Source organism: Phoca vitulina, unplaced genomic scaffold, assembly GCF_004348235.1.
Source record: "Phoca vitulina isolate PV1807 unplaced genomic scaffold, GSC_HSeal_1.0 scaffold24, whole genome shotgun sequence".
Lineage (NCBI taxonomy): Eukaryota > Metazoa > Chordata > Mammalia > Carnivora > Phocidae > Phoca > Phoca vitulina.
The window spans coordinates 18423332-18445366 of NW_022589727.1; the positions used below are offsets into that span (position 1 = coordinate 18423332).

General features: G+C 41.0%; 1 protein-coding gene across 1 annotated transcript in view; it reads right to left on the reverse strand.

The window, feature by feature from the left end:
• Positions 1 to 9772, reverse strand: part of LAMA3 (laminin subunit alpha 3) — a 254797-nt gene extending 245025 nt beyond the window's left edge. Inside the window, exon 1 of the mRNA XM_032421296.1 lies at positions 9129 to 9772. Within this exon, the coding sequence (XP_032277187.1) occupies positions 9129 to 9404 (276 nt within the window). The 5' untranslated portion in view covers positions 9405 to 9772. The remainder of the gene's footprint in view (positions 1 to 9128) is intronic.
• Positions 9773 to 22035: the final 12263 nt, after the last annotated feature.

Consider the following 22035-nt stretch of genomic DNA (forward strand, 5'->3'; position numbering starts at 1 on the left):
TCCAATTCCATGGCTGCCCTCCCCCCAAAATAACTCTTTAATTGCCATAAAAATGTGTCCCTGTGTAAACAAATAATATCTAAATTAGTTATCAACACAGTACCAAAACAATTTAACATTGTTATCCTAGAAGAGTCACTTTGCCTGTGGATAATTTAGCATGCCAAACATGTTCAGTACATAATGCACTGTACACTTCATTATCAAAATAATATTTTAGGGGTGCCTGGATGGCTCGCTCAGTTAAGTGTCTGATTCTTGATTTTGGCTCAGGTCATGATCTCAGGGTCCTGAGATTGAGCCCTGTGTAGGGCTCCATGATCAGTGAGGAGTCTGCTTGGGATTCTCCCTCCCTCTCCCTTTGCTCCTCCCACCACTCATTCACATTCTCTCTCCAAATAAATAAGATCTTAAAAAATAAAAAAAAAGGGCGCCTGGGTGGCTCAGTCGTTAAGCGTCTGCCTTCAGCTCAGGTCATGATCCCAGGGTTCTGGGATTGAATCCCACATTGGGATCCCTGCTCGGCGGGAAGCCTGCTTCTCCCTCTCCCACTCCCCCACTTGTGTTCCTGCTCTCACTATCTCTGTCTCTGTTAAATAAATAAATAAAATCTTAAAAAAAAAAAAGAATTTTTTACTCAAAAATTTTAAATGACTATTGTGGAAAATCATTGTTGTAGTTCACCACTTTAGAAATCTTACCTAACAATTTTTTCATACCATGAAAAAACACATTTACTGAGCACTATGTGCCACAATATATGCTGAGTGCTTTTTATCCTCCCAATACATGTGTGAGATAGACACTATTATTAATTCTGTTTTATATATGCGGAAACTGAGATTATGCAATTTTCCAAGGTCAAAGAGCTTTAGAGTTAGAATTCAAACTCGGGTCTACATGATTGTAGAGCCACAGTTAGTCACCTCTAAATGAGAGTAATTTGAAGATATATACAATGAGATGATATCCTATTTTCCCTCATAGGAGTTTCCCTGGTCTTTTAAGAAAATTAGGCCATAAAAACACTAGTCATCTACAGAAAGATCATGTCTGGATCATTTTTGCATCCTCAGCATCAAACATGATGCCTGGCATGTAAGACCCACTTAATAAGTGTTTGTGATGAATGAATGAGTTAAAAAAAAAAAAAAAAGAAATTAAAGGCATACAGATTGGAAACGAAAAAATAAAACACATGTAATTCTGTATGTAGAAAATACTGAAGAGTTTACAAAAAAACTACAGCAAGGTCATAGGATACAAGACCCATATGCAAAAATCAATTGCATCTCCAGTGTAGATGTGTGTGCATATATAAATTAGTAGATATTCATATATTTCCTAGCTCTGTCCACTGAAAGGGTCTAAAAGCAATGATACACTAGTAACAATGAGCATTTACCTGATACCCACATCTTGGTTTCTAAATACCACACCCATAATAAATAAACAATAATAATAAATAATAATAATAATAAATAAACAAACAATGCTCCTTGAAAGACCAGTTGGTTCCAAGTCAGGAGCAAAAAAAATTAAAAATGGCCCTGGAACATGTTATAGTACCAGAAAGCAAGGATGCACTCAAAAAGAAGATGTAAGGATGTCAACAAAAATGGCAGAGGGAAGAGCTTCAAGGATCTGTTCCTCCACTAAAGCAACAATTAATTTCACAAAAAAAGCTGTCAAAATGAACATTTTCAGAACTCTGGAATCTATTCAAAAACCTACAACAATTTATAATCAGTGAGCTTAAAGATAAGTTGGTTGAAAATATCTAGCCTGAGAATAAGAAAGAAAAAAGAATGAACAAAAATAAACAAAGCTCAAAGCACCTGTAAGACCTTGACCTATGGACCAATATACACATTATGGGAGTCTCACAGAAGAACGAGAAAGAGGCAGAAAGGATACTGGAAGAAATGAAACATCCCAAATCTGATTAAAGACATGAATCTACACATCCAAGAAACTTAACAAACTCCAAGAAGGACAAACTCAAAGAGATCCACACCAAGACACATTACAATGAAACTGTCAAAAGACAAAGAGAAAATCTTGAAAACAGAAAAAGAGAAGCAATTTATCACATACAAGGGATCCTCAATAAGATTAACAGCCTATTTTTCATCAGAAACCATGGAAGCCAGAAGGCATTGAGATGATATATTTAAAATGTTGAAAGGAAAAAACTGTCGTCTAGAATGCCATACCTGGTAAAATTATCCTTCAAAAATGAGGGAGAAATTAGGACATTCCCAAATAAACAAAAGCTGAAGGAGTTTGTTGCTGGTAGACCTGCCCTATTGAAGGCTAAAAGGCTAGAGATGCTAAAGGAGTCCTTTAGCTGAGATGAAAGGATACTAGACAATAACTAAAAGCCATACAAAGAAATAAAAAACACCAGTATAGTTAACTACATAGATAAATACAAAAGCCAGAATTATTGGATTTTTGGTTTTTCCCATACAATTTACAAAACAAATGCACAGAACAATAATTATATATTTATGTCAATGGGCAACAGTGTGTAAAGATCTAATTTGTGACAATAACATCATAAAGAGGGGGGACAGACCTGTATAGAAGCAGAGTTTTAGATGCTACTGAAGCTAATCTGATATCAATTCAAACTGGACTGTTACAAACTTAGGGTGTTAATTGTAATCCCCAGAGTAACCACTATGAAAATAATTTTAAAATATATAGAAAAGTAAATGAGGAGGAAATGAAAATCGTTCATTAGAAAAAGAAATTAGGGGCGGCTAGGTGGCTCAGTCGTTAAGTGTCTGCCTTTGGCTCAGGTCATGATCTCAGGGCCCTGGGATCAAGCCCCGCATCAGGCTCCCTGCTCAGTGGAAAGCCTGCTTCTCCCTCTCTCACTCCCCTTGCTTGTGTTCCTTCTCTCGCTGTGTCTCTGTCAAATAAATAAATAAAATCTTAAAAAAAAAAAAAAGAAAAAGAAATTAAACACAAAAGAAGGTAGTAACAGAGGAATTGAGGAACCAAAAAATATAAGACATATAGAAAACAAATAGCAAAATAGCAGAAGTAAGACCCTCCTTATAGTAATCACTTTAATGTAAATGGATTAGACTTACCAACGGAAAGGCAAAAATTTGCAGAATGGATTTAAAAAAAAAAAAGCCACAATGCAGATCTACAAAAGATTCACTTTAGATCCAAAGACACAAATAAATTGAAAATTGAAGGACAAAAAAAGATATTCTATGCAAATGATAATCCAGAGAGATGGGGTGGTTATACTAATATCAGACAAAATGAACTTTAAGTCAAAAATTGTTACAAAAGATAAAGACACACATGACACATTGATAGAAGGGCCAATCGTTCAAGAAGATATAACAGTGTAAATATATCTATACCAAACAAAAAAAGCCTCAAATATACATGAAGCAAAAATTGACAGAACTGAAGGGACAAATAGTTCCATAACATTAATTGGAGACATCAGTACTCCATTTCAATAATTGGTAGTTTCTCAAAAACTTAAACATAAATTTACTATGTGATCCAGCAATTCCACTCCTAGGAATCAACCCAAGAAAACTGAAAACTTATGTCCACACAAAGATTTGTTTGTGAATGTTCATAGCAGCACTACTTATAGTAGCCAAAACCTAAAAACAGTCCAAATGTCCATGATTTGGATAAAGAAAATGAGGTATAGCTATACAATGGCATACTATTTTCTGCAATAAAAAGAAGCAAACTACTAAATCATACAACAATATTAACAACCTCAAAATCATTATGCCTAGTGAAAGAAGTCAGACACAAAAGGGGCGCTCAGGTGGCTCAGTCACTTAAGCATCCAACTATTGATTTCGGCTCAGGTCTTGGTCTCAGGGTCGTGAGATCAAGCCCCGCGTCCAGCTCCTCGCTGGGTGTGGAGTCAGCTTAAGACTCTCTACCTCTCCCTCTGCCCCTACCACCCTCCTCCCCCTCTTAAAAAAAAGTTAGACACAAAAGACCGCATATTGTATAATTCCATTTATATGAAATTTACAGAAATGAGAAATTTTTAGAGACAGAAATCATAGTAGTGGAAATAGATGCAGAAATTGAGTGTGTAGACACAAGAGAAAATTTGGAGCTGATGGAAATGTTCTAAAACTGGATTCTAGTGATAGTTGCACAACTCTATAAATTTATTTTAAAATATTTAAGTCACACCTACAATGGATGCATGTTATAGTATTTAAATTATGCCTCAATAAAACTGTTAAAAATGACTCACATACTTCAATCTAGTTTTGGTAAAAAAAAAAAAAATATGAAGAAAATGTGTAGTTTTCACATTCATATATGCATTAAAGATGTAAAATGCACACAGCTAACTTTCTGTAATGGGTTAAGTAAGTATAGTTTTCTCATAAGTGAGGGGCTGAAATTAATAACCTTTTGTCTTTCTCTTTCCTTATGACTATTTACTTCTTTTTCTCAGATTAAATGATCCATGTTCTCAACGGCACAGGTAATTCAGAGCATGAAGTAAAATCCTGCAATTCAAGGACTGAACATCCCCATTTCCAACTATTCACCTTCCACAACCCTGAAGATCCATGAGCTCCAGTAATCTGTGATTTGTTGAAGCAAAAATTTAAATTGCTGACATTCTGGTGTGTGGAACCATGTTCCTTTGCTGGTGGGTGAACATGGCTCTCCAAAGGAAAACATTTATGTTTGTCTTCTTTGAATGATTTGCACATAAACTTTCATTGCTAAACTTCAGCTAATGTTTACACGGAACTATTAGGAAAATCATTTTTAAAAAGGATCATTCATCTTTAAATTGCTGACTGTAGTCATTTGTCTGAAGTCTCAAAATGACTCTTATCGCTAAGAATTGTTACAAATATATCAACGGAATAGTATATGTCTTTGATTTCTCAGCCTTTGCTCAAGACTTTCCTATCAGTTTCACAAAGGAAAAGGCCCTTGTTGAAGCTAACAAATGGTTTCTCTTTCACAATGGTTCTATAAACAGCCTTAGTGAAATTGAGTTTCCTGTTTATGGCCATTAGTCCAAGTTACACAAACACACAACCTAGACCGCTTTGTGGCAAGCATTCTTGCTCTTGGCTGTAATTCACATGTGTGCACTTCTCTACCACTTTCATTCAGACTAGATACACATTCCTGTGCATAAATTATAATGTAATGAAGGAACATAACGAAAGATGTGTTGAACAAAATCGACATCGTATGTTTGGTAAATATGTTCACGTCACTCCTTTTGAGTGTAGTGTTTATGCCAAGCTAAACCAAACACAAGGTTGTATTTTCAATACCGCCTTCCACTTACATTTTACCATCATCTTTATCAGATGTCAGTAAATAATAATAATCATACCTATGATTCCATAGATAAGGAAACATTTAAAATTGAAGCATAAAGTGTGGTAGATTTCAGTCATACTTAACTTCTTAGCAGAATAGAATTAATTTATGCATTTTTCTTGTCTATTCTTTACATTAACTTCTTTACAGTCCTTAGCTGTGTCTTCATTACACTATCTTTTCCTTCAGTATTTTCTAAGCACATATACTGTTCCAGGCTTTGTGCTAAGCACAGGATACAGCTATGAACCAGACAGACAAAATCCCTGAATCAAAGAACTCTCAAACACCAAAAACTTAATGTCTGAGCAGTAACAAGTATATAAAATCTTATTTAATGAATTTTAAATCCAGAGAAACCACAGTGAACATTTTTCACACAATAAACAAAATTCAGACTTTTAAAATGCCCTACCTATTGACACATGCTACCATTCAAGAATCAGCATTATTATTATAGAGTCAGGACCATAAACCCAGGTTTTATTCTAAGATGTGATTTTTACTCATTTTTTTTACATCTTTTTGCAAAATCCTTCCAGCTTGGAATTCTGAATCCTGGCTGGCCCTAAAGATTTATTTTTAGAAAGCTCAAAGAAACAGAACTGTTTTAGTTAACTCTTCTCCATTTCCCAACTTGAGCATAAACAGATTCAAGATAATCATCATTCGGGTACAACCAACTGATCAGTCATAACCTCCCACCCTTCTCCTATCACCCCTCAGTTTCCTGAAAGGTGGGTCTGCACCAGCAGCTGCCAACACTGGGCTAGAGTGAGCATCTAATAGCCCAGCTTCTAGAACTCCCTTTCCCCGTCTCATCTCCAACACACTTCTGTCCTCATGAGGTAAGAGCCTCTCACATCAGCAATCAGTACATCTTTTCAAGCCCTCAGCTGTGAAAGCAGAAAGCACTATTCAGCAGAGCTCTTGTTCACCCTTTATTTTTAGGGAAGAATAAGGTATAACACCAGATGGCATCCTTTGTCCACAGGCTATAGCTTGGCCTAGAAATACAGTCTGCTGAATGACCTCAGAAAAGCCACTTCCTACTCTTATCTAGGACTGTGAACCAAGGTTTGAGGACCTATCCTGGAAACTCAATCAGAACAGAAAATATGACTTTTCTGCACCTCCAAGACAGTAGTACCAACCTATGAGCACTCAAAAGAAAATGCAAGTTGCAGAGAATGAAGGTTGGCCCATTCCTTGGCAAATCTAGGGGAGAGGAGACAGTTGAAAATTTCTTCCCCTTGCATTTACTCTTCCCATAGTCAGAACAGCTCTCTCCAAAGTTGGATGTGCCAGGCAATCCAATGCAGTGGCCAGAAGGGACTATCAAAACGTCATTTCTTCAAAAATGAAGAAATTCAGTTTGACTAGTATTTAATGTGCAGACTGCTTAGGGCCTTTACCCCGTCCACAAGTCAGCTGGTCACAATGGTCCTGAGTGTCTGTCTGCCCAAGGGAAGAGGAGGAGGGGTTCCATCAGGCTGTCATCTGACCATGACACAGCGAAGCTTACGTGGGCCTGGTTAAGTGGACATGGGGATTCTATTCCCCTAGACAGCAGAACAGTTCCAATCTTGTACTAAAATGAGGAGTGACAAAGAAATTCTTTTGATGACACAGATCTACTGCTTATCTCATGGTAAAGTACTTAAAAGACTTTGAAATTTAAAGATGAGTCACAATTTTTTTTCACAAAAAATTCCAAATTTGCTTTTTCTGGGATGACAAGTAGCTGCCAGTAATACACCACCTGATAAATATTTACCAAAAAATAGAGGTACCTACCAAAGTAAAGGTGTTGTTTCAACAATGTGTGAAAAAGCAAATACTATTCTAAAGAAATGTACGCTTTTGAAAAGAGTGTTTTGGAAAATAGATGTTTGGAAATGTTTCATTTTTTTGTTGCTGAAAAGACGGAACTGGGTTACTCTAAAAGTTCTCCTATTTGCACAGTTTAAAAACCTGGACACATAATTTTGTAATGTATTTTAATATTTTCCAGAAAACTACTTGCAGTGAGTTTTGAATCTATTTTTTTAAACCATTAAAACATAATACCTTCCCACCAGGAAGTACTGAATGCCACCTGAAAAGCAAACATTGACTGGTCAAGTGTCTACTTTAAAAAATTTTTAGAATGATTGAAGGATGGGGCAGAAATATGAGTACCATGATTTAGTGAATTCAGACAGTATCAGACCTGTGCAGTTACACAGAACCCCATGCTCTGAAAGGCCCCTCATTTAATTTGATGCTCTGCTATCACCATCTTGAAATTCATAATCTTTGAACAAGGGGCTCAGATTTTCATTTTGCACTGGGCTCTGTGAATTATGTAGCTGGTTCTGGAGCTCACTGGTCAATGCAGTGGTCCTTCTCCTTGAATCTACAGATTTTTGAGGTATCTTTTCAGCTATGACAACTACTAATTTCAACTATTAATGTAAAACCAACCTTGAATTGCCAGATCGTAAGTGCTAAGCTAAACTTGTCAAAAATAATGATATACATAATTACATTTGTATATTTATAAATAGTTACAATCAGAAATTAAATATTTAGAGAAAGCAAAATTATTTGGCACTGTTAATAAAGAAAATTTAAAAGTATTTTCATCATTGTTATTTTATCTTTTTATTTCTATTCTTGCCTGTCTTCTAGTACACACAATATATTAATAAAGCAATACATGCATATAATTTATAAGTAAATAAGCACTTACTGGCATTGCATGTTCAACAATTTGTCATTTATGGAAGTGCGCAACCAAGAGTTTCTAAACCATGACCTAGATTCTCAACGACAATCTTTTGCTTTTGCAGCCCAAGCTCCAAAATTACTCCCTCTTCCGGCAGCACTTTCCCATTCCTCAGCAATAGTTCCCAGTAGAACAAGGGAGGCAATTATGAATCACCGCTCAGTGTAAAGAGAATTTCCAGTCAGGACTGGGTTCAAATCCCGCTGCCCTACGTTAAGACTCTGGCACGTTTCCTAACCTGCTCACCCGCTCCGGTTCCCAGCGCTGTTGTGAGGGGCCCTGTGTAAAGACCTGGCACACCTCCAGATGCTGATTAAGCACCAGCAACACTATCATTTACACCAGGTGTTCGCGGGATGAGTCTGATGGCCCCTGAGCGCCGCGTCCATCTCTGCCCATTTCAAGTCTCATTCGCCCCAGTGACCCTGAGCGGTGGCGCTTCGGGCAGTGCCGTGAGGGGCACCATCGGAGTGATGCTGTAGATATAACCTAAAAGTTCTCTCCCAACACGCCACGGAAACCCACTGCTACCAACTTCTCCGAATAAGGTCGGGGAGACAGAAGGGCCTGGAAGGAGGCGCGCCAGTGAAGCTGGGGGGGGAGGGGCACTCATGGCCTGGCCGGGCGCTACCTGAGTGACGGAGGCAGGATGGGGCGACGGTTCCATGCACCCCGGAGCGCACCTCGGGACTTTCTCTGCTGCGCCCGCAAACTTAACCTCAGCCTTCACTTAGCTCGCGCGCTCTACCGGTCCCGGCCTCGGGCGGCGAACTGGCAAGAGAGGAGCTCCCGCAGGATCGCTCCGGGGCACCGAGCCCACCTCCCAGGGTCGCCGGCCCGCGCGGGGCCTGGGGGAGCCCTTCCCGGTCGCCTGGGATCCCTAGCGCTCGCGGGGAAAGGGCCCCCTCCTTCTGCTCCGGGTCGCTGGCCAGCGCGGGGAGGGGGCCCGCCCCTCGCCCCCCGCCCCCTTCGCTCGCTCCCAGGACCGTACCTGGATGGTGTGGCCGCTGCCCGGGGCGGTGGGGCCCCCCACCAACTTGCAGTAGAGCTCGGGCCGGGGCCGCGCGCCGCCCGGTTCCCGCTCTCCGCAGGTGGCGGTGGCCCAAATCCTCGCCGCCTCGGCCAGGTTGAAGTAGGGCGGGTGCAGGCTGAGCCGGGCCGCGGCGCGGGGCTCCCGAGCGGGGCTCACGGCGGGCGGCGGCAGCAGCAGCAGGAGCAGCAGGACTAGCCTGGATGCCCAGCCTGGAGCCCGCGTGGCCGCCGCCATCCTGCAGCGCACGATCCTCTCGGGAGGGGCGAGCTCAGCCCCTGGGCGTGGGCGGCGGCCGATGCGCGCCCCCGCCCCACGCGCCGGGAGCCCGCGGCGTGCGGGCGGCTTCTCTGGTGTGGAACCTGCCGCGGCTGGAGCAGGAACTGACAGCGCCCAGCCTCGGGCCGGCAGGCCAGCTCTCTGCAGCGCGCTGCGCCCTGCAAACTTCGCGGGCGGGGAGAGCGAAAGGCGTTCCCGGGCTCTCACCCGGGCGGCTGAGGCGGGGGCCGCGACCGCCCCACCTTCCCACGCCCCGCTCAGAAATCAGAGTTCTCCTCTCCAGCGACTCACGGTCTCAGACCAGTCATGAAAGCCAGCTCTGGACCTCGGACAAGGGGGAAGGCTTGGGTGAGAGAGACGTCAGAGCAAATTGGCACTGCCTGCAGAGCTTACATCAAAGGCATTGTGGTTTCCCGGACGTCTCAATTGTCAAAAGACAGGTCGCGTCAATTTCTCCAACTCTGTGCGCCAATAATATCTGTGGCACTACAACCACATTCGGAGTCTGGGGTCGAAGGAGCTCATGGGGAATGGGGAGTGGCGGAACGTGCACATTTAAAAGACAACCGCTAGCGCAGGTTGTAGTTTGCCAAGCTGCGAAAACACCTTGGAGGAAAGTCTTTAGATGCCCGATCTGCTAAATTTTACAGATAAACTGAGAGATGTTGAGCGAATTACTGGAGCTGTCGCCCTGGCGTCTGAGCAGAGGACACACCCATCCCGGGGCCGAGATTTGGTCTTCTTTGCAGGATGTCTCCCCAAAACCGAGCCCTCTTAAGGGGCTCTAAGCATTTCAGGGAGAGTGTCCCTGCTGCCGGCCAGGACTGACCGGAGTGCCTCTGAGAAGTAGGGTTGGAGCTGTCGAGGAAGGAGAAGGGGAAAAGAGGGAGGGTGTGAGAACATTGCTTGAGCAAAGATTGAGATAGCCATAAAAGACCGTACAGTTGAAAGGAGTGAGAAGTGACCAGCATATTTATTAAATACTGGGATATGTGCTAGGAAGAAGGCTTAATCTTGTTCGTTCTTCAAAAATAAAAAGAGGGGGAAAGGAATTTGTGAGTATAACACCAAAAGGAGAAACCACAAGGACTGATAAGTTGACAGAGAAACTGAAAGTTTTGTATATCCAAAAGCACCATAACTAAACAAAAATGGCAAACACATGAGGAGAGAATGTCTACCAGAAAGGACATAGGATTTATAACTTTAACATACAAATTGCTTTCACAAAACTATAAACAGTGGAATACTCAAGGCTAGGAAACCTAAGATAGTTAGCAGGGGGAATAAACATATGAAAATTTTTTTGACTTTCCTAGGAATTGAAATGCAAGCAAAGCACCAATGAGACTAATCTTTCACCTATCAAACTAGGAAAGCTTTTTTAAAAATAAATAAATAAATAAAATAAAACAGAATTAAGGGAATCAAATATCACAGCCTTGGTTGAAAACAAAAACAAAAACAAAATGTATAACTTTTCAGGTGGGCAATGTTTGCAGCACTTAGCAAATGACTTCAATGTGCATATATTTTGCCCTAAAAACTCCACTTGTGGACATTTATATCCAGAAAATAATTAAGAAAGTTTGCAAAAATTTAGTGGCAAGTATGTATCAGAGTTATTTTAGTTTGTTTTTTAATTTAAAATAACCTAAATGTCTAATAGTAAAGAGCTGGTTAGATAAAATATTACAGTGGATTTCTATTAAATATTTTTATTAAATAAAATATTAAAGTGAAATATTACAGGGTCACCAAAATGATGTTATAGAACTATATTTTCTGACATAGAAAGATGTTCACAATATTTTAACAGAAAAAATGGATATAAAATAATACATGTACAAGAATCAATTGTATTTCTAAACACTAGCAATGAGGAATCCAAAAATTAAATTAAGAGCAATTCCATTTACTATAGAATCAGAAAGAATAGTATCTTAGGAATAAATTTAACAAAAGAAGTGCAAGACCTATACAATGAAAACTAAAAAAATCTTGGAAAGAAAGAAGATCTAAAGAAATGGAAAGACATCCCATGTTTATGGATTGAGAGACAATATTGTTAAGATGGCAGTATTCCCTAAAGCACTCTACAGATTCAACAGAATCCTTACCAAAATCCCAGGCAATATTTTTGCAGATCACACTGACAAGGTGATCTTAAAATTCATGTGGAAATGTGAAGAATCCAGAACAGCGAAAACAATCCTGAAAAAGATGAACGAAATTGGAGGACTCACACTTCCCCAATTTCAAAACTTAACACAAACCTACAGTAATCAAGAGAGTGTGGTACTAGCCTAAGGATAAACATATAGATCAATGGAATGGAAGTGGGAGTCCAGAAATAAACCTTTACATTTATGGTCACTCAATTTTCACCATTTTTATAGTGCCAAGGCCACTCAATGGGGAAAGAGTAATCTTTTCAATAAACGGTGCTAGGACAGCTGGCTATCCACATGCAAATGAATCAAGTTGGATGCCTACCTCACACCATATACAAAAATTAACTCAAAATGGATCAAAGACCTAAATGTAAGAGCTAACACTATAAAACTCTTAGACAAAAACATAAGAGTAAATCTTTGTGGTTTTGGATTAGATAATGGTTTCTTAGATATGAAATCAAAAGCACATGCAACAAAAGAAAAAATAATTGAAACTCATCAAATTTTAAAACTTTTGTACTTCAAAGGACACCATTAAAAGAAGTGTAGAGACAACCCAAAGGTGGAAGAAAATATTTGCAAATAATATATCTGATAAGAGAGTCATATCCAGAATAAAGTACTCTACTAAGCCATTAAAAAAAAAAATTAGATGACTGAAAAAAATTTTTTGAATAGACAGTTCTTCAAAGAAGATATAAAAATTGACCAATAAGCACATGGAAAGATGCTCAACATCATTAGTCATCAAAGAAATGCAAATCAAACCCACAATGAGGTACCACTTCACACCCACTAGGATGGCTGTAATCAAAAAGACAAATAATAACAAGTGTTGGTGAGGGTATGGAAAAATTGGAACCCTCATACATTGCTGAGGGGATGTAATATGGTGCAGACACTTTAGAAAACACTTGGGCAGTTTCTCAAAAATTTAAACATAGGGGCACCTAGGTGGCTCAGTCATTAAGCCTCTGCCTTTGGCTCAGGTCATGATCCCAGAGTCCTGGGATCGAGCCCTGCGTCGGGCTCCCTGCTCAGCTGGAAGCCTGCTTCTCCCTCTCCCACTCCCCCTGCTTGTGTTCCTGCTCTTGCTATCTCTCTCTCTGTCAAATAAATAAATAAAATCTTTTTTAAAAAATCTAAACATAATGTTACCATGTGACCCAGCAAGTCCAATCCTAAGTATTTACTCAAGAGAACTGAACATCCACACAAAAACTTGTGCATTAATGTTCATAGCAGTGTTTATAATAGCCAAAAGTGAAAACAACACAATGTTCACCAGCTGATGAATGAATTAACAAATGTGGTATATCCATACAATGGAATATCATTCTGTCATAAAAATGAATGAAGTTCCAATATATGCTATAATGTAGGTGAACCTTGAAAACATTACACTAGGTGAAAGAAGCCAGACACGAATGTCTACATACTGTATGGGGAGTAACTGCTAAGGGATCTGGGATTTCCTTTTGCAATGATAAAAATGTTCTGGAATTAGGGGCGCCTGGGTGGCCCGGTCGGTTAAGCGTCTGCCTTCGGCTCAGGTCATGATCTCGGAGTCCCCGGATCAAGCCCCTTGTGGGGCTCCCAGCTCAGCAGGGAGTCTGCCTCTCCCTCTCCATCTGCCTCTTCCTCTGCTCATGCTCTCTTTCGCTCTCTCTCTCTCAAATAAATAAATAAAACCTTAAAAACAGCAACAACAACATTTTTTTTTAAAGTTCTGGAATTTGAGAGTGCTGATGGATGTACAACCCTGTGAATATGCTAAAAAGCACTGAATTGTGCACTTTCAAAGTGAACTTATGGTATGTGAATTATATCTTAATGCAGCTGTTATTTAAAAAGAATTTTGCAGAACTGAAATATATCTTAAATATAAAAAGTACATATGAACGTATGCCTACGTGTGCACATGCACTTGTGTGTGTGAAAGCAGACTCAAAGAGATTTTGAAAATTATACAACGGAATGTTCAAGAGTGGATAGATGGGATGGAGAGAAGGGAATTTTTGTTTATATTCTTCTTTTTGCTTGTCTGTATTTTTTTTTCATTTTTTCAATAATAAGCTTGTATTGCTTTGCCCTAATAAGAACTTTCATATTTTAATAAATCAACCGAATAAATGCCCAGTACTACCTGGACTGGTCCAGCCCAAGGTAGTATGGTCCTACCGTAGTTGACAAAAGAAGACAGAAAGTGAGAGAGTTTGCATCCTTTTATGAAGTCCTTCCAGACACAAGATTATTTGAAGGAAAATATCCAACAAATGACTAAGATTCCAAAATTATTTTATTAACATGCAAATGTAAAGCAAAATTTAAACTGAAGGAGCTGTTCTCCAGCCAGCCAGGAACTCTCCCACGATGCCAGCCCATTTCACTGAGATGTTCTGCCGTCAGAATCCTCAGCATCAGAACTGACCAACCGTGGATTCAAATCAAGGCTTCTTCCTCACAGAACCTCACATTTTGCTGTAAAAGCCAACAATGAAGAGCATGACTTGCAAATTTTCTTTATTGTACAGGGACAGCAGTTCTCCTTGATCTTTTATTACATTCCTTAGTCAAAAGATACATATCATTGACTTTACATTGTCAGTCACACTGTTTAAAAATAACTTTGTAACATCAGAATACAAGTGCCTTTGCCCCCTGAGAAGAGCTTGGAGTATGACCAAATAAAAACTGCATATCTGAAATTCGTATTTGTTAGTTATCTTTCTAAAGATTATGTATCCGGGGTGCCTGGGAGGCCCAGTTGGTTAAGTGTCTGCCTTCGGCTCAGGTCATGATCTTAGGGTCCTGGGATGAGTCCCACCTGGGGAAATCCCTGCTCAGCGGGGAGTCTCCTTCTCCCTCAGCTTCTGCCCCTCCCCCTGCTTGTGCGCGTGCTCTCTCTCTCTCCCTCTCCCTGTCAAATAAATTTTAAAAATCTTTAAAAAAAAGATTATGTATCCAAAATGAACATCTCAGGAGCACCTACCCTCACAGTCCCAGATATCAGAGATATGATGAGATTAATGACACTTTGGTTGGGGGAGGGGAGAGAGGGTGCTCTGGAGTTTAAATGAAGGCATATACGAGCAAAGGGCTTGTAAACACGAAAGCAGCAGATTTAAGGCACACTTGTGTTTTTACGGCAAGATGGGGCTGTTCTGTTCTAATGGGGAAAGATGATGCTTGAGGAAATTAAAAGTCTTGTTCATGTTTTAAGAAAAGTAGGACTAGGATGCCTGGGTGGCTCAGTTGGTTACGCGTCTGCCTTCGGCTCAGGTCATGATCCCAGGGTCCTGGGATCAAGCCCCGTGTCGGGTTCCCTGCTCAGTGGGGCGTCTGCTTCTCCCTCTCCCTCTCTCCCCTCTCATGCTCTCTCTCTCCCTCACTTACTCTCTCTCTCAAATAAATAAATAAAATCAGAAAGAAAGCAAGGAAGAAAGGAAGGAAGGAAGGAAGGAAGGAAAGAAAGAAAGTAGAAATAATGAGCAGGACATAGGACTGCTGATGCCCAGTTCCAGCTCCTAGGAGGACTCTGGGAGGACAGAGGAAAAAGCTCCCAGGGGAGGCCCGTGTGAGGTGTGAAGGCTACAGAAGGCTGGTACACAAGGGGAGCCGCTGGGTTACTTAGTCCTACAGGGGTGGGTGCCACAGACATGCATAGTTGGTTATGAACAAACCCAAACGAACACAAGTGAATTTGGGGTTTGGCTGGCCTCCCAATACTTCAGAAGTGATTCATGCATAGTTACGTCCTTCAGATTTTAAGATGGAAATGCAACTCACCATACCACTGTTGAAAAGAATTTCCCCAGAGTCAAGAACCTAAACATGCAAGGGTGATAAACTCACCGTGTCTTGCAAGGACGTAATCAAACTCAGTCATGTTCCTTTAGCACAGGGATGAGCCTAACATCAGATTCAGGCTGATGCTCCCATAAGCAAAGCATAAGTTTTCTCCTTCTCCTTCCTTTTACCCGCCTCCCCGCCCAATGTGGCAACTTTGTCCTTCTGTCCTCCCAAGCCCTTCTGGGAATATGAACTGGGATCAGAAATCTTGGATCGTCCTTATTATTGCCATTCTTCTTTGAAGTGTATTGTTAAATACAACAACTTGCCTTTGGCTCGGCTTAAGGAGCAGGTTGCAGTTTTCCTTTTCATCATCACTTCATAGAGAAAACAGTGTTGTTGTTCTAGGCCAATAGTGGTGTATGTATTGCCAATAGCAATGAAAAGAATACAAACAAAGCAGAAAAACAAAGGCATTTCTTACTTCTTGTACTACCACACACCTGGTGAGGCCTCCCCCTTAAAAGCCAGAGGCAACTAGATAATAAAGAAAGTTCTGCCATCCAACTGGTTAGCTTCATTGCAAACCCTAAGATAGAAAGTATCTTTTGGAACCCAACTATCCCATCATTAAAAAAAAAAAAAATTACAGGGCGCCTGGGTGGCTCAGTTAGTTAAGCGACTGCCTTCAGCTCAGGTCATGATCCTGGAGTCCCTGGATCGAGGCCTGCATCAGGCTCCTTGCTCAGCAGGGAGTCTACTTCTCCCTCTGACCCTCCCCCCTCTCATGTGCTCTCTCTCTCTCATTCTCTCTCTCAGATAAATAAAATCTTTAAAAAAAAATTACATATATATGTAGATGTGTCTGTGTGCATGCACGTGCATGTGTGTGTGCACTTCTATTGTGCTTCTCTCATGACCTCCTGCTTTGAAAGAATTTCACTAACTGTATTTCTGTTATTTTTACTTTTCTTTGTATTTTTATTTTTAATTGAAGTACTGTTGACATACAACATTATATAGTTTCAGGTGTACAAAATACTGATTTGACAACTACATACATTATGAAATGCTCAGCACAGTAAATATTGTTGGGGCACCTGGGTGGCTCAGTCTGTTAAGTGTCTGCCTTCGGCTCAGGTCATGATCCCAGGGTCCTGGGATCGAGCCCTGCATCAGGCTCCCTGCTCAGTGGGGAGTCTGCTTCTCCCTCTCCCACTCCCCCTGCTTGTGTTCCCTCTCTCGCTGTGTCTCTCTCTGTCAAAATAAATATATAAAATCTTTAAAAAAAATAAGTATTGTTACCATCTGTCACCATATAAAATTATGAAAATATCATTGACAGCATTTCCTATGCTGTACCGCTGCCCATTTTTATTTGTAGATAAGAAGCCAAGGTTAAGGGAGTGGCCCACGTCTCCATTACCATGAAATGGTCTCCAGAACCCAGCTGTCTGCCGGCATAGGATTCCAGCACATCTCACCCCCACTGCCCTTCACTGTGGGCCTGCCCGCTCCAGGCCTGTAGATCTAAGAGCTCCTTGGAAAACAGTCATGCTCCCTTGGCACATGGCTGGTGTCTGGCTCATCTTCGGAGCTCAGAATCCCCAGCGTTAAGCAAACCAGAGTAGAAATCTCAGTATCCAGTTTTTCTGCTCACTGCAGGCAGAGTCCAGCTTTGGTTGGAGCCCTAACACTGGTACCTCCCATTAGGGCACTCCCTGGTAGTTAGTTCTGCCAAAGACCCTATGAAGAATTCACATTCCAATCGCATGAATTTCCTCTCCAGCCCTTGCTTCACACACTCCAGTTTGGCCTTTATGTGAAATATGCAGTTGGGCAGAGCCAGTAATTTTATACATTTGTTATTAAGGAAGATGCCTTCTTTCCACCCCAGGTGTATGTTATTACAAGCAGTAGTGCTAGGATAAAAGAACTAGTACCTCCTCTTTATAATGAAATTTGTTCCTACCAGCCCAGAGCTAACCCTGAGAGGTAAGCAGGAAACCATCATTCATATTTGATGATGAATAAAAATAAGCTAGTGGGTAATTAAACCATCTTACTCAGACTTAGTGAAGATTTAAGGAATGGAAACTTCATTCTCTTGACATGAAGTTTAGCAATTTATCTGGCAGAGATTTTGAGTGAAAATCAGAAAGTAGACTCTACATACTCTCTTGGATCATTTTTACATTGGTCACCCTATGTTTTAGGATTTGAATAGTCTCTATGACGGCAAGAAATATCACTACTGGCAAGTTTAAAATATGTCACCAGCTAGTGTTTGACCTCACTACACTTTGCTGCTGTGTTCAAAATACATCATTTCAGAGACGTGCATTTGGTTAGAATTTGCCTAATAGACACAGTAAATGAGCTATTTAACAATACAGAAGGAAAATGCTTAAGGACAAAGGCTAATCCAAGGATTTTTCTTTTTCTTTGTGTCTTTTTTTTTTTTAAGATTTTATTTATTTATTTGACAGAAAGAGACACAGCGAGAGCAGGAACACAAGCAGGGGGAGTCGGACAGGGAGAAGCAGGCTTCCCGCAGGGCAGGGAGCCCGATGCGGGGCTCGATCCCAGGACCCCGGGATCATGACCTGAGCCGACGGCAGATGCTTAACGACTGAGCCACCCAGGCGCCCCTCTTTGTGTCTTTTAAGATCTCTATAGAAGGGCCTCATATAGAGCAGCAGGTTGATAAATATTTGTCACAATTCTGATTGAATTCATTTCACATGAGCCCTAGAACATAGGTCTAATAAACAATTTTTAAACCAAATCTCTGGTCACTTAATACTTCTTTAAAAAGATTTATTTATTGATTTTAGCTAGAGAGAGGGCACAAGTGGGAAGGGCAGAGGGAGAAAGAATCTCAAGCAGACTCCTGCTGAGCGCAGAGCCAGATGCGGGGCTCGATCTCATGACCCTGAGGTCACAACCTGAGCTGAAACCAAGAGTCGGTCGCTTAACCGACTGTGCCACCCAGGTGCCCCATCTGATCACTTAATTCTTTTTAGCAATCCTCTTAATGCTGGGCATTTCACAGAACAAATGGAGTGTGAACTTCAATACTTACTTCTTAAGAAGGCAGTGTGAATCCAACCTGCTCATTTCTGTAAAGGTTTACTGTAGATTTGTACAGTATCTAGTTTTGTTTATGGGACTTACCAGTTACTTCCTTATCTCATGCAGTGTTTTTCATAGAAGTAAATTCCAAAGAGGATTCTGAGAATGGCTAGATAGCCAGGCCTATAAAACAACTGGAAAATATGAGTAAACTACATGTATAGCCCTGAGGAGGTAGGAGGAGATGCGAGAGGGACAGAGTCAGTGGTATGTAAATAATATGAAGAGATGGAGACAAGAAATATCAGAGTCATGAGGACTATCAACATAATCTAGCCTGTTGTGATGGAAACGACTAGTTTCCTACCAAGGATTGGTGCTCCCCTTCCATAGTGTAGAGTCATTCTGAGAAGGGGCCCCTGCTCTAGGAATACATTTCTCATGCTACATGCATCTAAGTGGGGTCATATGGCGGATTCTGAGCCAATGAAAAGTGAGGATAAACGGCACATCAAAACCTCTTGTGTGATTTTTTTATGTTTTATCTCTTCCTGCCTAGAGGCAAAGGACTCCAAGGCCCTAGAAGATGGAAATCCACAACATGGAAAGAGCCTGTGTCCCCTCTGGAAGGTTGCACTCCACACACCTGCACTGGATTGTTATGTAAATAAGAAATAGACTTTCATTAGACTAAGCCACCAAGGTTGGGGGGATTATCTGTTAAAGTAGTTAGTATTATCTTAACTAGTACCTTTCATTGAATTATTATTGTTGTAATATTTTTACTATATAAGGGAGCAAAAAGAACACCCTCATGATCAAGTGTTCAATGAGAAATTAGAAGCTAGCCCAAGCCCTAAAACCAAGCTATTACTTGAGCCATGCATCTTGACAAACCTCCAGTTTTCTCACCTCACAACCTAAGAAAGATTATTGTTTTATTTTAAAGTTATGTTGGGATATTGAAGTGGGTTTATTTGGGTTTAGCTGGGCTAATAATATTAGGCACTTGTTTTGCTGAGCTGTTGTTTGCTGCTTGTGCTTTTCTATGCTTAACGTTCTTTAAAGTATTTTCCTATTGACTTTGAAGGACAAAGTCCTTTTAGCTATTAAAATAATAGCTAAGGGCGCCTGGGTGGCTCAGTCGTTAAGCATCTGCCTTCGGCTCAGGTCATGGTCTCAGGGTCCTGGGATCAAGCCCCACGTCGGGCTCCCTGCTCAGCAGGAAGCCTGCTTCTCCCTCTCCCACTCCCCCTGCTTGTGTTCCCTCTCTCTCTGTCTCTCTCTCTCTGTGTCAAATAAATAAATAAAATCTTTTAAAAAATAAAATAAAATAAAATAATAGCTAAAAAAATAATATCAGATCCTGAGAGGACAAAGCATCAGGCCAAAGAGGATCATTCTAAAGCCTTAAAACTGAATAGAGGGGGTGGGAGGATGGGTTAGCCTGGTGATGGGTATTGAGGAGGGCACGTTCTGCATGGAGCACTGGGTGTTATGCACAAACAATGAATCATGGAACACTATATCTAAAACTAATGATGTAATGTATGGGGATTAACATAACAATAAAAAAATTTAAAAAAAAAAACTGAATAGAATTTGCCCTGCTAGGTTTCAGATATGCTTGGGACCCATGACCCTTTTTCTCCCGTCCAATTTCTCCCTTTTAGAATAGGAATGTCTATCCTATGTTTGTTCTATCACTGTACTTTAGAAGCAGATAACTTGTTGTCTGAGTTCACAGATGGAAAAGAGTTTACCCCAGGATGAATCATATGCCCCATCTCATCCATTCCTAATATAGATGAGATTTTGGGCTTACAGTTGATGCTGGAATGAGATAAGACTTTGGGGAGTATTGGGATGGGGTGAATATATTTTCATGTGAGAGGACAAAAGGGAAGACTGTTATTGGTTAAACTGTGTCCTCCCCCAAAATTCATAGGTTGAAGTCTTAACCCCCAGCACCTCAGAATGTGGAAATGGGGTCATTGCAGACATAATTAGCTAAGATGATGTCCTACTGGGGTAAAATGACCCCTTAATCCAATATTACTCATATCCTCATAAAAGAGAGAAAGCTGGACACAGACACACACGGGAAGAACACCCTATGAACATGAAATTAGAGATCAGATGATGTATCTTTCAGCCAACGTGTGCCAAAGTTGGCCGGCAAACCACCAGAAACAGACAAAGGCATGGAACAGATTCTTTATCCCATCCTTCAGACAGAAGCAACCCTGCTGACCCCTTGATTTCAGTGTCTAGTCTCCAGAACTCTAAGGCAATGTCCTTTGTTTAAGCCAAGAGAATAATAATATCAGGTCTATTACCATGAAACTACCCATTAACAAAATCTCTTAAAAATGTTCATTAATCAGGGCGCCTGGGTGGCTCAGTCGTTAAGCGTCTGCCTTCGGCTCAGGTCATGATCCCAGGGTCCTGGGATCGAGTCCCACATCCAGCTCCCTGGTCTGCAGGAAGCCTGCTTCTCCCTCTCCCACTCCCCCTGCTTGTGTTCCTGCTCTCGCTATGTCTCTCTCTGTCAAATAAATAAATAAAATCTTTTAAAAAAAAAAATGTTCATTAATCAAATAAACTATGTAAGTAGGTAGTAGGTGTATTTTTTAAAATCCCACTGCCTATACATCCTTAATTCTCTTTTCTCACCTCCTCAACACAAATACATATAGAAAAGTAGATCTTCCACTTAAGATACAAGTCACATTCAAAATCTATGCAGTGGAACAATACGAACTATGCCCTTTTCTTGGCCAGTGCATTTCCATCAGTGACAACACCAGTTTGTCTAGCATCCCACAGAGAAGGTTTTTGTGAAATTATCTAGCATAGGGCTTAATCCAAAGGTGCTTAAGAATCATGAATTCACTTTTCCCTTTCCTTTCCCCTGTCAGACTGGAAAACATGGATTTCTCATTGACTGTTCTCTTTCCGTTATGGTCAAATGATGCTGGGGCATCTGGGTGGCTCAGTGGGTTAAGCGCCTGCCTTCAGCTCAGGTCATGATCCCAGGGTCCTGGGGTCGAGCCCCGCATCAGGCTACTTGCTCAGCAGGGAGCCTGCTTCTCCCTCTCCCTCTGCAGCTCCCCCTGCTTGTGCGCTCTCTCTCTTTCTCTCTCTGTCAAATAAATAAGTAAAATCTTAAAACTAAATAAATAAATAAATGACGCTGGTTATCATTAGCCTGAGTTCACCCATTCATCCACCCTCTAGCTATCTCCACCTTGTCCAGACCACTCTCAACCACGGCAAGGTCAACTTCCCAGCTGTTCTCTCTGCCTGCAGCCTCTCTCACTTACAACCTATCTTGCATAGTAATGGAAGACCAGCATTATATGCCAGATCAAGGCGTTATCACAACTTCCTACCATATCAATCCCAGTTCTGCTGCTCCACAGCCTCTGGACTTGGCTTTATCCTCTTAAGTATACTTAGTTGTCCCTACTCCTTGGTACCCATCTTGTTCTCATGATCAGGGCTGCTCCCTCATGTCAGATAAGATCCCAAATTCTACCCAT